We start from the raw sequence: 17500 nt of genomic DNA, 5'->3' as shown, positions 1-17500 counted from the left end.
TTATTATTACTATCCAAGCTACACCCCTAGTTGGAAAAGCAAGATGCTATGAGCCCAGGGGCTCCAACAGGGAAAAATAGCCCAGTGAGGAAAGGAAATAAGGAAATGAATAAATGAAGAGAACAAATTAACAATAAATCATTCTAAAAAAAGTAACAACGTCAAAACAGATATGTCATATATAAACTATTAACAACGTCAAAAACAAATATGTCATATATAAACTATAAAAAGACTCATGTCCGCCTGGTCAACAAAAAAAAAAAATGAACTTTTGAACTTAGAGGAAGCCAAGTATTTGTCTTTTACATCTTGTTCTACATTTTTATTATCATTACTGAACGTCAGATTACTACTGCTTCGACGCATAAGATTATAATAATAATAATAATAATAATAATAATAATAATAATAATAATAATAATAACAATAATAATAATCTTTATTTCAGCAAAAGCCATATACAGAGTTACAATAAGAGTACAGCGATCTTACACTTTTGACATCGGTAAAAAAAGATGAGATATGCAATAATATCAGTGATATATTATAAACATCAATTAGCAGGTTGACCATAGAGTTCTAATGTCTGGGTAATAAAATCACAATAGAATTGACGCTTAACAATGATGATAACATACATAGCATACAAAAAAAAAAAAAAAAAAAAAAAATGTGGTACTGTACATTTCTTTCTCTTGATTTTACGCTCTTCTGGGCATCCTTAACTCAATGAATGGATATGTCGAAGGATTAAAAAATATCTTCTCTGATAAATGTTGAAAAAATCTTTTCATTTTGAACAATACACATCAATGGTTCTAGGCATTCTTACTAAAACCCTTAACCCTTTTACACCCAGGCTATTTGGAAATTTCCAACCCTTAACCCACAGGGGGTAATTTTTTTCCCAACACATTTTACAGTATATTTTTTTTAAATTGCTCTAACAGCCTTAATTTTTGTCATAGAGAGGTCAGGTTGGTATCATTCTCTTGGAAAATGCCCGAATTTTCTCAAAAAATTATCAAAAATATGAAAAAAAAAATTATAGCATTTCTTTGCAAGGACGTACCGGTACGTCCATGGGGGTAAAGGGATGGCTTTTGTGAAACGTAACAGTACGTCCTTTAGGGGTAAAACCCTTAAATTGCCTTGAAATTTAGTTTTGATTCAAAGTAATTTTCCCCAATCCAACACCAATGAAATTCAAAATATAATCAAATGCAAAACGACTAATTTATGGGAATCTATTGTTTACATTATACAGATTTTTTTTATTAACCAAGACCAAAACTGCAACTTGAAATTCATCATAACTATTGTGACGGTGCCGAGAGAAAGGTTGTGAACTCAAAGGCAGTGTGAAAGCAACTGAGTTAATTTATTATAGAACACTCTCCTTTATATACAAAACCTCAAGGCAACAGGAAATTACATGTTCGAGAAAATGACAATGTTACATAGGCGACACGCAGACATGTTTATTCTGGTTCGTTTTAGTTCGAGGGAAGAGCGAAGATACAAGCATAATATATACAAAAGGAATTATGTACAATTGTGTGACACACGGTTGGTACACTATCATTATGTTTTGAAAATTTATAAACATATCTTTTCCTTGTGTCTTATAAGTATAAACAAATATAAATTGCAGCAAATTTGTATGAAATAAAAGCTAGAAATCCAAAAATAAAAATGTTTGCCCTCTTATGTTATAAGAACAAGTTCTAAGTTAGGAGTTGGTAAGAGATAAGGAAATAACGATCACTCCATTTAAGTTAGCTAGATTATAATAGAATCAACACCACATTGCATAATAAAAGAAACACTATAGTCCATTTCTTTTAGCGATGCATATTTGCACCGACTCACAGCGGTGCCCTTTTAGCTCGGAAAAGTTTCCGGATCGCTGATTGGTTGGACAAGATAATTCTAACCAATCAGCGACCAGGAAACTTTTCCGAGCTAAAAGGGCACCGCTGCGAGTCGGCGCAAATATGCATCGCTAAAAGAAATGGACTATAGTGACTGAAGGAAGGCTGAAAATACCCTGAACCCTATGGTGATCTCGGTCAAGACACAATCTCACGGCTTTTGGGCCACGGTCAAAATTTGCGCAACCCAGTTAGGAAAAAAAATTCTGCACGTCGTGACGGCTAAACTATACATATATGAACGTCTGGGTTTATTATTATTATTATTATTATTATTATCCAAGCTACAACCCTAGTTGGAAAAGCGAGATGCTATAAGCCCAGGGGCCCCAATAGGGAAAAATAGTCCAGTGAGGAAAGGAAATAAGGAAATAAATAAATGAAGAGAACAAATTAACAATAAATCATTCTAAAAAAGGCAACGACGTCAAAACAGAGGAATGAATGAACTGTTTTATGGGTTAAGCTGAATAGATTTGCAATATTTCAAAGTATTTAAAAATTCAAAGAAATTGTGCAGAAATGTATAGATAATTTTTTAAAATATTCATGAAAAAATATAATATTTGTTATAGGACTTTATTTTACATGGACTTTGCGTAGAAATAGCTGATCTCTAACGCCATAGCAATCACCTTTATATAAATATGATTGGTAATGAGCCGCGATTGATCACAAAATGCTACATTTTTTTCACTGTACAATACTGTCATGTGTCAACCTACTTACGTTGACATATATATATATATATATATATATATATATATATATATATATATATGTATATATATATATATATATATATATATGTATATATATATATATATATATATATATATATATATATATATACATATAATCATAATCATCAACATCTCCTCCAGGCCTATTGACGCAAAGGGTCTCGGTTAGATTTCGCATCTTGAGCTTTTAAACCAATACTTCTCCATTCCTCTTCTCCTACTTCATGCTTCACAGTTTTCAACCATGTAGGCCTGGGTCTTCCAACTATTTTAGTGCTTTGTGCAGCCCAGTTAAACGTTTGGTGAACTAATCTCTCCTAGGGGAGTGCGAAGAGCAAGCCTAAAACCCCTGATCTCATCCACATATGGCACTCTAGTAATCTCTCTTATAGATTTATTTTAAATCCTGTCCTACCATTCAACTCCTAATATTCTTCTGTGGGCTTTGTTCTCAATTCTACAAAATCTGTTGGATATTGTTTCATTGCTATACCGCGATTCATGTCTGTAGTGTAACATCGATATATATATATATATATATATATATATATATATATATATATATATATATATATATATATATATAATTTCAGGCGATCTCATTTCCAAATTTTACTTAGCCTAGTCATTGTCTGATTTTCTTTCTTCAGTCTTTCATTAAGCTTAAACTCTAAACACCTGTATAGGAGATCTAGTTCCTAAATATCTAAATGATTCTACCTCGTAATTCCTTTCTCCTTCCAATGATACTTCATCTTCCATTGCATACTCCGTTCTCATCATCTCTTTCTTTCTTCTATTTGTCTTGAGCCCAACCCCCTGTGATATTTCATGCATTCTGGTTAGAAAGCATTGCAAATCTTGTGGTGTTCTGTTATTAACGACAGCATCCTCAGCATACGCCAGATCGGCTAATTTCATATTACTGTACCCTGACTGTACCAACCGTGTGTCACACGATCGTAAATAGTTCATTTTGTGCTTGTATCTTCGCTCTCCCCTCGCACTAAAAAGAACCTGAAATAACATGTCTGTTTTCTCATCGGTAACAGTGTCGACTTTTGAACATGAAATTTCTTGTTGCTTTGAGATTTTGTATATAAAGGAGAGTGTTCTACAATAAACTCACTCAGTTGCTTTCATCCTGCCTTTGAATCACAACCTTTCTCCCTCCTTCGTCACATTACCAGTCCAGTCCAATCCCTCTCCATCATCCACAACTGTTCTACGCATTTGATTATTTACCAATATAAATATCAGGAAACAGATGCCTTTCTTAAGAGTAAATTTCAATATGATCGGTGGCTTTTGAAAAATATCTATAAAGAAAGAATGAATAAAATGTTCACCAAAAAGTATATAAGTTATTGTTTTTGAGTGACTAAAAATTAAAATCAAGATGTGTGATGTTGTAAATTGTTAAATTAGATGGATTTGTTTATAGAAAAATGAAATTAAATGTGATTATACTGTAAATATTGTGATTGTAAAGAATATGTAATTTAACTTTTTAATAAAAAGATAGAAAAAAATATAAATATCTTACAAAATATGTAAATCTCCATATCAATACAAAGGAAAGTGAAATCAACTAAACGATAGAAAATGTTCGAAACACTTAGTGTTAATGGTTTTTGTATCAAGTTGGGTTAGGTAGAATATTCTGGAGCTCAGATAAATAAATGTATTCGTGCATAAGCGCGATTGAAAGGCGAACATAGAGCTATAGTCCATTTCTTTTAGTGAGGCATATTTGCACCGACTCGCGGCGGTGCCCTTTTAGCTCGGAAAAGTTTCCGGATCGCTGATTGGTTGGACAAGATAATTCTAACCAATCAGCGATCAGGAAACTTTTCCGAGCTAAAAGGGCACCGCCGCGAGTCGGTGCAAATCTGCCTCGCTAAAAGAAATGGACTATAGAATCCTCAATTATACAATATTTCGTTACCGGTGAAATTGCCATCACTTTTAAACCACACAATTCTACAAAGTTAGCAAAACTCTAATTTCATTCCAAGAAGTATCCTTGGTGGCCAGAATCACTTAGTTATATATTAAATAATTCGACAGAAACACACAAAAAAAAACACACACACACACTATATATATATACATATATATATATATATATATATATATATATATATATATATATATATATATATATATATATATATATATATACTGTTTATATATATATATATATAAACAGTATATATATATATATATATATATATATATATATATATATATAAATATATACATATATATATATATATATATATATATATATATATATATATATATATATCGTGCACCGTATTTCCTTTGAAAAAGAATGGAATTAGGAGTATCCAATCTTCTATATTCATTATAAGTGTTAAAGATTAGGTTACTATAGTCACGCATTTCTATTCTTATTTTTTTAGCTGATAGGAAAGATGTGTGAAAAAAAGAATGAGTTAACGTATCTTGCTAACTATGGAAGAGAATAGTTTGGAAAGTTAAATATTGGTGAGTGATGTAAAGTCTGGTTTAGCTATAATTTATAATTTTATCTCTATGAAGATACATTTTTCTTGCTATGGTCTTAAAGTTAGCCCAGTACAATAAGGAAAAGCTAACATATTAACATAGTGAATTACATATATTAGTGTTTTATTCATTATTCTTTTGCAGTTTAATTCTATTAAAATGAAGTTACACCTTTTTCTTATCATGATTTTACAATATAAAAGTTAATGGCACCCATGTACTACAGCTGAGTGGAACTTGTGGGCGATAATCGGGTGTGGAATGCAGTCCTATAAAAAGTAGCTTGATTGCTGAACTACTCATTTTGCTATGGTAAGTGGTATCCAGTCACCCACTATCGCTCACAAGGTTATTATTATTATTATTACTATCCAAGCTACAACCCTAATTGGAAAAGCAAGATGCTATAAGCCCAGGGGCTCCAATAGGGAAAAATAGCCCAGTGAGGAAAGGAAATAAGGAAATAAATAACGGTATGAATGCATAGAATTGGATCAACATAGCCCAGGCGCTGAGGCAGGAAATGCCATTGATAGAGAGAGACGAACTATTACCAAAAAAAAAAAAAAAAAAAAAAAAAAAAAAAAAAAAAAAAATCTCACTACACTATAACTACTAGGTGCAGAGAATTGACATAAAATACAATATATGCTATAACACATTTTCTGGACAAGAATTCTAGCCTTTGTGAGGTTTAATAAAATCCACAGTAAAATGAACTTACCCCTGTGCGTGAGATGTGTTACCGTGCATGGCCTGCGACTTTTTAGGGCCACTATTTTTATTTTCTATATCAAAAGACTTCACTCCCCACCCCCAACAGGTAAAGGAAAAGTGTTTGGGTGTATGTATATATATATATATATATATATATATATATATATATATATATATGTGTATGTATATATATATATAATGTATGTGCATGTATATACAGTATATACAGTATATATATATATATATATATATATATATATATATATATATATATATATATATATATATATATATATATATATATATATATATAATGTATGTGCATGTATATACAGTATATACAGTATATATATATATATATATATATATATATATATATATATATATATATATAAATAATTGTTTGTGTAATCAGCAATACAGACGGGTTGCTAATAGCAGATAATGGGACAATTGAACGTTTAAATAACTTGGAAAAGAGGATGAAACCACATAATGTCAAATGAACAGCAGTATTAGCATTTAAAGAACACAGGCCTTGTATTATAGGCTACCTATCAAGGGTCGTTTTAAGTATTTGTTTGGTGGTCACTTTGATAATGGGGTACCATTAAGAAACATTTACGTATATTGAGAAATTATTAGTTTTTTGACGTTTTTTTCCCAACACACATTCAGAGCAAATCGGCCAATTTGCTTCTTTACAAATTTAAGTGTGAACGTTCATTTATTAACCGGGTCTAAATATTTCTTATCTATGTAATAGGGGAGTTTTCATTGAACAATCTTGCTTATAAACTCAATTTTATCTTTTTATTATTATTATTATTATTATTATTATTATTATTATTATTATTATTATTATTATTATCATATATATATTTATATATATAAATATATATACTGTATACATATATATATATGTGTGTGCATGTATATATATATATATATATATATATATATATATATAAATATATATATATGTCATATATGTGGTGTGTATGTATATATATATATATATATATATATATATATATATGTGTGTGTGTGTGTATATATATATATATATATATATATATATATATATATAATTTATATATATACTTATATATATAATTGCATGTGTGTGTTGTAAAGATGTTCAACTGCAGGAAACTATAGGTAAATATGGAAACAATTACTTGTAAAATAAAAAAAGTAGGAAAAATACCACCCTGAGGAGGAGCCAACATCCCATTAGGGAGTCCATATTTTTAGAATAACAGTTGAGTTTTATACATATATTCATATATATACATATATATAATTATATATATATATATATACATATATATATATATATATGTATATATATATATACAAACACACACACACACACACACACACACATATATATATATATATATATATATATATATATATATATATATATATATATATGCCTATAGTGTACAGCATATCATCATATCATCATCAGCCATTGCTAGTTCACTGCAGGACAAAGGCATCAGATATGTCCTTCCACACCCGTCTGTTTATGTTTTTTCTTCGCCAGTCTATACCAACAAATGTTCTTAGATGGTAAATCCATCGTATTTTCTTCCTTCGTTTGAAATCTCAAGGAATCCATTCTGTTATCATGCTTGTACATCTCTTATCTCTCATTCTCATTATATGCCCGGTCAATGTTCATTTCTTTATCTTACTTCTTGTTAGAATATTCTCTACTTTAGTTTCCTCTTGTATCCATAATGATCTTTTTCTATCTCTTAGTTTTATTCCCATCATTATTCTTTTTATAGCTCTTTGAGCTGTAACTAGCTTATGTTATAAGGCTTTAATAAGGCTCGAAGTTTCGGATGTATAAGTTAATAGTAGTTGGATCAACTGATTGAATACTTTTCTTTTTTAGAGAAAGTAGCATTTTACTTTTCGTAGTCTCGTTTTGTTAACCAAAAGCTCTCCATCAAATGCTTATCCTTCTTTTAATTTCGGTCTCTTGTCCTGGAGAAACACTTATTGTCTATCCTAAGTACATATGTACATTAACAATCTAAAGTTTCGACCATGATCCTTATTTGTTGTCTCTGCAATTTTATTCAACATTATCTTAGTTTTACTGATTTACTAATTTTCAGTCCTACATTTATGCTTTCTCTATTAAAATCTTTTATCATCTTTTGCAATTCCTCCCATGATTCATTAAATAGAACTATGTCATCTGCAAATCTTAACTTGTTAAAGTATTCCTCATACATTTTCCCAATCTAAATTCTTAAAAACTTCTTCTAGGCATCCTGTGTATAATCTAAGAAGGATGAAGTTTCCCAGTCTAACTTGTTTCTCAATCGGGATTTTCTCACTATCAGTATGTAGTTTTCGGATTGCTGTACTTCCTGCATAGATATCTTCAAGTGTTCTAATATAAGAGTCGTCTATTCCTTGTCTTTGATGGTCTTTCATTCCTGCTGAAGTTTTGACAGAATCAAAAGCTTTCTCATAGTCTATAAATGCCATGCATAGCAGTTTTTCGTATTCTGTTGTTTTTTTCATTAACTAATTATATACATGGATATGGTCATTTGTTAAATGATCACTTCTAAATCTTGCCTGCTTTCTTCGTTGATTAAAGTCTAGCTCTCTTTCTATTCGGTCTGTTATGATCTTTGTAAATATGTATATATTACTGAGAGTAAACTTATTTGGCGGTAGCTAATATTATTATTATCATTATTATTATTACTATCCAAGCTACAACCCTAGTTGGAAAAGCAAGATGCTATAAGCCCAGGGGCTCCAACAGGGAAAAATAGCCCAGTGAGGAAAGGAAATAAGGAAATAAATAAATGAAGAGAACAAATTAACAATAAATCATTCTAAAAAAAGTAACAACATCAAAACAGATGTCATATATAAACTATTAACAACATCAAAAACAAATATGTCATAAATAAACTATAAAAAGACTCATGTCCGCCTGGTCAACAAAAAAGCATTTGCTCCAACTTTGAACTTTTGAGGTTCTATTGATTCAACTACCCGATTAGGAAGATCTAGTAATAATAGTAAAATCTCAACTTTATGATAGCTGTGATTGCCTAAGTCGTATCAGCTATCTTTAACATTTCTTAGACCTCATGTCTTCTACATCCAGATTAATTCTACAGTTAACATTCCATCATGAATTGATCTTCCTTCATAAAACCAGGGTTGCCAGATTGGCCTTTTTCAGGACAAAAGCCTCAAATTTGGCCCTTTTGAAATTAGTTGGCCTATAGTAGCATCATGAAAAAAGGATTGGCCTTAAATGCTATATTTTTTACCTGTTTCTACCAATGGGTTTGTCTTTTAAAGCTTCTGTTGATGAGAAGTTGGCCTTTTCTCATTTAGAAAACCTGGCAACCCTGAACAACTCTGAAAACAAATTGGAAATACTTGATGCAATTAACTTAACTCTGTCGTGCTTTTCACTCAGTTTCTTCTTTACCTTCTTTTCAAATGCCTCAGTTGTAATATAGAAATTTATGAGTTATTTCATCTAGAATTAGGTGAATTGATTTCCCAACATGCATTTCTTACTGAATATTAGTTCAAGCAACTAAATAGGCCTTTATATAATTTTACTTTATTTTCATACTAAAATTTTTTTATTTTTAGGTGAGATAAGCCTTTTCGCTGGTTTTATTCATCCTGCTTTTACATTTTTCCTACTCTTGACAAGATTAATAATTGTTATTTTCTTTAGTTCTCCTCTCCTCATATTCATTTCTAGTCCTATTAAATTCCAAGAAATGGAGAGATCATTCTAGGAACCTTCAACACCATTTTATGGGCTCTTTCTCATGATGCCTCATTTTCTTTTTCCCTTTCCTGCTTCCTGTTTTATCTAGAAATACTCTGGGGCCTGTATTATTCATCAGAATTCCATTCAGAAAGAAACGTAAGAGACAATTATCATAATATTCTCGGGTATAACTTGAGAATATCTAAAAACATATTTTGAAAGTATAAGAAGCGGCAATGATGTTGACATTCTATTTTAAATCTAAATACTTACGACTATAAGGTGAAGCTCTACCTGTGCCACCTACTTTGCTGAATGTGAATGTGAGCCTAAGACACCAAGCAGGGAGGAGGAGAGGGTGGATCGAGTAATCTTTAAGCTGCGTTGTAACGTCAGTCCTGTGCGGGGGTGAAGGTGGAGGGATAGAAGACCTGGGATGTCATGGGACCTAGGCATGGGACTTGTCACGGTTTACCCAGGTGGAGGAAAAGGAGAGTTACTCCTAGCTGGAGCTCTTGGGGGGGTTTGGGTGGCTCTCGGAGGCCAAGGTTAGGGACGAGGAGAGCGGTTGCAAAGGGTGGTTAAGAAAGGTAAGACACTGTCAGTGTCACCCAGAGAAGCCTACAGTCCTACCTCTTAATCTATTCTTCGCTTCTTTAAAAGAAATAATTCTATAAAAAGATTATTTCAACATTATTCTGCAAGAGGCAATCATAATCAGCTCCAGTTTTCTGAAGTGTCAGCATATTGGATGTGTCATGCCATACCAATTGGCGTTTAGTTGTTCGCAATATTAATTTCTACCCTTGAGAGACTCTCCATCGCTCAAATTATTTTACTTGAAATGGCAGAGCATTTTGACAGATCTAGATCTCCAGTTATCATTGTAATAATTAAAAGACAAGCAGACAGTAACGCTTTCTGTTGGCAAAGATAAGAAAATCTCGTGGTTTATGAAGTGTTTATTTATCTCTACAAAAGACGGTGTTTTCCAGAAGAAATTAGTTATAAATGAAAGAAACATTGTGAAAATCTATGAAATACTGAATTCTTCTCTTACCTTCAAAATCGATGCACTTTTTGAAACTTAAGGAATGGACGTAAGTCTCGGTGTTAATAATATGCGCCCTGTGAAAAGAAACCCACTTTTGCAGGTAAGATCACGTTTTTTTGACTAATCGTTTTGAAACTTGAATTACTGTGACCAAATTGCAATCTATACCCAAGTTACTATTATGAAAAACTATCAATGTTATCAGTCATAGTTTCATTAGCACTAAAACAGCAGCTGTAGTTGTAGAAGTAGGCGAGATTTGTGTAGTTTCATTATTGCTTTTAATGAAGTTCACATTAGAACACAGGATAAAAATTACAAAAAAAACAGCAACACTACTTTGACTATCCATCTAATTGCATTTACAGTTCATTCGATATCACCTCTAAATATAATTTTAACATAAAAACAACTTTTCTTCTTAAAATAATTATGACTTTAAGTTCGGTGATATTTATCTAAATCCTCTCCTAACTTCCAATTTCCCGGCATCCTACGATCTATCCTTCTATTAGGAAGATAGTCTATCGCTTAACTCCATTCCTCACCCATAAAGATATTTTCATTTCTGTACCTTTGAGAAATGATAGCGATAAGGAAGTTTGGATTTCTAGCGAAAGAATACTTCCGACGAAGAAATGCATCCTCGCCAACCACAATCAATTAATTTCACTATTTATAAATAAGGAAGCGGCAGACTAGAAGTATCAAATGACCTTTCCAATGGTAAAAAAAAAAAAAAAAAAAAAAAAAAAAAAAAAAAAAAAAAAAAAAAAAAAAAATTGGACCATTTGGAAAACAATAAAACATTCTACAATTGATGACACGGAATGTCCTGCGAATATTGATTATTATTCTCGGCTATAGGAACTATAGTCCATTTCTTTTAGCGAGTCATATTTGCACCGACTCGCAACGGTGCCCTTTTAGCTCGGAAAAGTTTCCTGGTGGCTGATTGGTTAGAATTATCTTGTCCAACCAATAAGCAATCAGGAAACTTGTCCGAGCTAAAAGGGCACCGCTGCGAGTCGGTGCAAATATGCATCGCTAAAAGAAATGGACTATAGTGTCTCTTGATATATAGTGGCAGGTGAGAGAGAGAGAGAGAGAGAGAGAGAGAGAGAGAGAGCCAGCCGTTCTTCATTACACAACATATGCATATTGCAAACTTGCATATAAATCAACCATTACCTCACATTGCATTTATAGGCCTACACATGATAATCACCATCTGTCTATTCCTGCACTGTGTGCTAATAATGATAATATCTTCACGCATTTATTGCAAATATAAATATTTTACTTCGGTAAATGCACCATACAGTGTGAACACCTAAAGAAGCCTTTATGATTGTTGAGATTAAAGTACGTCATATATATATATATATATATATATATATATATATATATATATATATATATATAAATATATATATATATATATATATATATGTGTGTGTGTGTGTGTGTGCGTGTATGTATGTATGTGTTATATATATGTATATATAAATTATATATATATATATATGTATATATATATATATATATATATATATATATAGAGAGAGAGAGAGAGAGAGAGAGAGAGAGAGAGAGAGAGAGAGAGAGAGAGAGAGAGAGAGAGAGAGAGAGATTCTTATATACATATATATATATATATATATATATATATATATATATATATATATATATATATATATATATATATATATATACGAGTATATATGTGTATATATAGGATAAATTTTGCACATTTAAATGTGTTTTTTTTCATATTTCAAATAAGCCATACATTTTAATACATTATAGTCTGGATTCTCTTACTGACCTCGGGATCAGAGTCTCGAGGCGAAATCACTCAAAGACAATACCATTTGACCGGCCGGGAATCGAACCCTGGTCCAGGATGCTCGTATGACAGTGACCGTATCGGTTCGATTCCCGGCTGGTCAGATGCTATTGCCTTTGAGTGATTTCACCTCGAGACTCTGATCCCGAGGTCGGTAAGAAAATCCAGATTATAATGTATTAAAATATATGGCTTATTTGATATATATATATATATATATATATATATATATATATATATATATATATATGTGTGTGTGTATGTACATATATATATATATATATATATATATAAATATATATATATATATATATATATATATATATATACTGTATATATATATACATATATATATACATATATATACACACACACACATATATATATGTATATATATATATATATATATGTATATTTATATATATAAATATGTATGTGTATGTACATATATATATATATATATATATATATATATATATATATATATATACATATATATATACACACATATATATATATATATATGTGTGTGTGTGTGTGTGTCTGTCTGTCTGTCTGTATGTGTGTGCTTGTGTGTGTATATATGTATGTTTACAGAGGATCCATAGTTTATATATGTATATATGTAATATACGAATATTTATATACAAAGGGAGAGAGAGAGAGAGAGAGAGAGAGAGAGAGAGAGAGAGAGAGAGAGAGAGAGAGAGAGAGAGAATGCATGATTGTATATACTATATATACGCTGCTCAAAACTTTTGAAGAGCATTTAAAGGAGCATGAATTGACACATAGTTCAATTTTATATTTATTCTAACAGAGCAGATGATATGATATAACCAGGATAGTTATTCAGAATTATTTTTTTTTTTTGTTTAGTTTCATTCAATTAACATAATAACTAATTTGTTATACTTCTTTAGGAAAAATGGGCTTCCTTTCGAATTGTAAAAATTGGTAACAAAATGAATAACGGAAATTTCAGTAATACTCTTCTTGCATATATGTGTTCCCTGCACCTCCAAACCATGATTCTGACCAGTGAGCAGATCATGTCCTGGGGTAGGTTTTCCTTTACCTCGACAAGGGCCTGTGCAATCTCCTTGATATCTTGTGAAGGGTTTCTTGTACAATAAATGCCATATTACGGGTTCCATTTGATTGACCATACCATCACTTCAATTCCTTGTCGAATCGAATGATCCTGTACCTCTCTGGCAGTGTGATGACAAGCATTATCATGCACCAGCATGAGGTTATCACACTGATTTCCCTAGCAAAGGGGCTGACAATGGGTTCTAGAATCTCATCATGAAATCCCTTTAATCATATATAAAGTCCGTGTATCCCTCCAAGCACATTGCACTCCAAACCACTAAAGATCCTCCACCTGTTATAATGGACAACGTTGCATATACCATATCGTTCACTTGGGTGTCTCCACACTCTAACACGTGGGTCACAAGTAGAACCGTGGTATCTGCTCTCGTCAGTAATAAGAAAAGACTGTCAGGAAGGCCAGTGAAGGCACTGTCAAATCTGGTGATTACGTAAAAAGTTTTGGGGGCGAGTTATTGGCATCTGGTAGAGTGTCTGCTCCAATGCCATCTTCATGTAACCTATTCCTCACTGTTTGATCACTAACACACCTTCGAGTAGCCTAATGGAACGCCATTTGGACGCTTCTAGCTGTTGACTGAAGGTTCTGTATAGCTAACAAGTTTAGTTATCGATACTGATGAGGGGCTTTGCATTGTCTGCGACTCTATCCAGGAAGTTTTCCATGCCTTCCTGCCTCTTGATACCTCAACCATAGTCTGGCAACAACACTTCTGGACACACCCAGCATGTTTACAACATTCCTTTGTAAAAGACCATCATCCGACATCTTGAGAGCTTTTATGCAACATTCCTTTGTAAAAGACCATCATCCGACATCTTGAGAGCTCTTATGCAACATTCCTTTGTAAACGACCATCATCCGACATCTTGAGAGCTCTTATGGAACATTCCTTTGTAAAAGACCATCATCTGACATCTTGAGAGCTCTTACTACCTCCGATTCTTCTTAGTAATGCTTAGCATATTCCACAGCCATGGCAGAGCAAACCATCTATCACAAGATGAAGAATAAACTCACTATGGCATTCAGTATGAGAGCACAATGTATGGACTACACCTAAAAGCTAGATATCAATGAGGGGTACTTGAACTAACCAGCTTCCTAGTTCACATCACAGATAAGCAAGGAGCTGAAAACACTTGGGAGTCACAGAAAATAAGGATTTTAAAATCAGTAACTATATTTTCTAGATTGCTGTCATTTACTCTATATAGCAAAGATTAAAATAGCACTCACAATTTTGTGAGCAGTGTATATATGCACATACATTATAAATTGTTCTAATAATGAATGGTGTAACTAGTAGTAGGCCTTATTTGATACATCACATTCAGAGTTGGTAGGGACTAGCAAACCTAATCTAGGAGTCCTCCCTTTTAAATGTAATGGTTATACTATTAAAAACAACACGCATACATATACACATATCCTTATATATATATATATATATATATATATATATATATATATATATATATATATTCATAGATAGATAGATAGATAGGTATGTATGTTTGCGTGTGTGTGTTTGTTTGTTTGTGCAATCACTCTATTTACTGTCGCCTATTGATAGATCGGTTGGATGTGTTGAGGTGGTTTGGTCATGTTGAGAGAATGGAAAATGGCTGTATGCTAAAGAAAGTGATGAATGCAAGAGTTGATAGGAGAAGTACAAGAGGAAGGCCAAGGTTTGGATGGATGGATGGAGTGAAGAAAGCTCTGGGTGATAGAAGGATAGATGTGAGAGAGGCAAGAGAGCGTGCTAAAAATAGGAATGAATGGCGAGCGATTGTGACGCAGTTCCGGTAGGTCCTGCTGCTTCCTCCGGTGCCTTAGATGACCGCGGAGGTAGCAGCAGTAGGGGATTTGGCGTTATGAAGCTTCATCTGTGGTGGATAACGGGGGAAGGTGGGCTGTGGCACCCTAGCAGTACCAGCCGAACTTAGTTGACAGGCTGGGAGGAACGTAGAGAGGAGAGGTCCCCTTTTTTGTTTCATTTGTTTGATGTCGGCTTACCCCGTAAAATTAGGGGAAGTGCCTTGGTATATGTTTGAAGATGTACATTTTGCACAATCATAATCTATCCATTTTCAATGACCAGTACATACATATTTTCTAAAGGATATCTTTTATTACGAATATCAATATCATGAACATCCTTGACAGGAGGTGACTCCTGAGAAAAGAAATGATAAGTATTACTGAAAGAATTGTAAACAAAAGTTCATCAACCCAACATCAACAACCTTCAAATATCATAGATGCATTATCTTTCCACATTTTAGTAATTTCCTGGGCTACATTTCATAGAGCTTCAATTGCTAAGCCCCAGCCATATGGCAATTCTCTTTATTGCTCTCAAGAATTTATCATCTGGCGAATCTCTTTATTGCTCTCAAAAATTTGCCATATGGCGAATCTCTTTATTGCTCTCAAAAATTTGCCATATGGCGAATCTCTTTATTGCTCTCAAAAATTTATCATCTGGCGAATCTCTTTATTGCTCTCAAACATTTATCATCTGGCAGCCAGTTGGATACATCTCGGCCTGCCAATCTATTGGACTGGAATTCGAGAGCCACTCATGCTCAATAGTTTATAGTAGTCAACCTCACCCTCCTTGTGAGCTAGGGATGGGAGTTTTGGTTTTGGGGAATCCTGTAGGTCTTCCTGCTGAGTCATCAACAGCCATTGCCTAGCCCTCCCTATTCCTAATTTCACGGAGAGGGGCTTAGGCACATATCATATATGTAGGCTATATGGTCAGTCTCAGGGTCCTTGTCCAGTTCCTTGCCTCTGCCAATCATGAGCGACCTTTAAGCCTCTTCTATCATATATTAAGTCTAAGTATTTATGCCACATATTGACTTTCACTTTTAAAATTTCTCACTGATTGAAAACAAATGCTTTGTCCTCATACCCTTTCCTAGTCCAAACCCAAACTATTCTTCCCATATAGTTCCATCTGTTATCTGTTTCTCAACCAAAATCCTAATATAGCCTACTACAGTTCTTAGTCTCATATATCCATTTACTGCAATACAAACGGACGAAAATTCCTCTCAATAATTTGTCAGTACCCTTCCCTTGTCCAGACATGCCTTAAACATCCTGGTCAACCACTCAAGTCACATTTTCCCCACAGTACCACAGCATCTCACAGGTAGTCTCATCATCAATTCACTCTTAGCATCCTTCCATGTATGTCAGAATCTGTACAGACACACACACCTACATGGTCATGAATAACAAAATGTACAGAAATAATTTTACATAAATACCTATTTTGTTTGCGGGAATTATAAACATAAAGAGTCACACGCACATATGCCTAAAGCTGCTGCAAGATAGTAGGGTTTAGTTTAGTAATTCATAGTAGCATGGATGTTTATATAAAACAACAAAAAATTTCAAAGTGATATTTATTTTTTCCTAACTTTACAAACCTGAGATCTTTAATATGAGTATGGCTTCGCCGAAGTCAAACTTCTATCACAGAACGAAGGTATGTGCTCGTGTCGGAACAAATAATTATTTATAGTACATATAGGTTTCAAAAATGATAAGAAACTTTCCAATCAAAGTATTATGATCTGACAGACAAAGGCTGGGTGTACCTTTGCTAGAATAGTTGCTCATTTGTAGGGCTAGCACTAGAATACTATGTACCAACCGTGTGTCACACAATTGTACATAATTCCTTTTGTATATATTATGCTTGTATCTTCGCTCTTCCCTCGCACTAAAACGAACATGAA

The 17500-nt window shown here is 32.8% G+C and overlaps 1 protein-coding gene across 5 annotated transcripts in view; it reads left to right on the top strand.

Moving 5' to 3' along the window:
• Positions 1–17500, top strand: part of LOC137646471 (leucine-rich melanocyte differentiation-associated protein-like) — a 159338-nt gene that overhangs the window by 95580 nt on the left and 46258 nt on the right. The window contains exon 1 of one of the 5 annotated variants that reach the window (XM_068379582.1): positions 10403–10870. The exons of 3 other annotated variants lie outside the window; for them this stretch is intronic. In XM_068379582.1, the coding sequence (XP_068235683.1) occupies positions 10811–10870 (60 nt within the window). In that variant the 5' untranslated portion in view covers positions 10403–10810. Of the gene's footprint in view, positions 1–10402; positions 10871–17500 lie in introns of those variants that run through there. One more of the 5 variants, XM_068379586.1, reaches the window with a different exon arrangement.

The sequence above is a fragment of the Palaemon carinicauda genome, chromosome 1, assembly GCF_036898095.1.
Source record: "Palaemon carinicauda isolate YSFRI2023 chromosome 1, ASM3689809v2, whole genome shotgun sequence".
In the NCBI taxonomy this organism is placed as follows: domain Eukaryota; kingdom Metazoa; phylum Arthropoda; class Malacostraca; order Decapoda; family Palaemonidae; genus Palaemon; species Palaemon carinicauda.
Note: the sequence above shows the minus strand (reverse complement) of the source record. Positions and strands in the feature narration are given on the sequence as shown.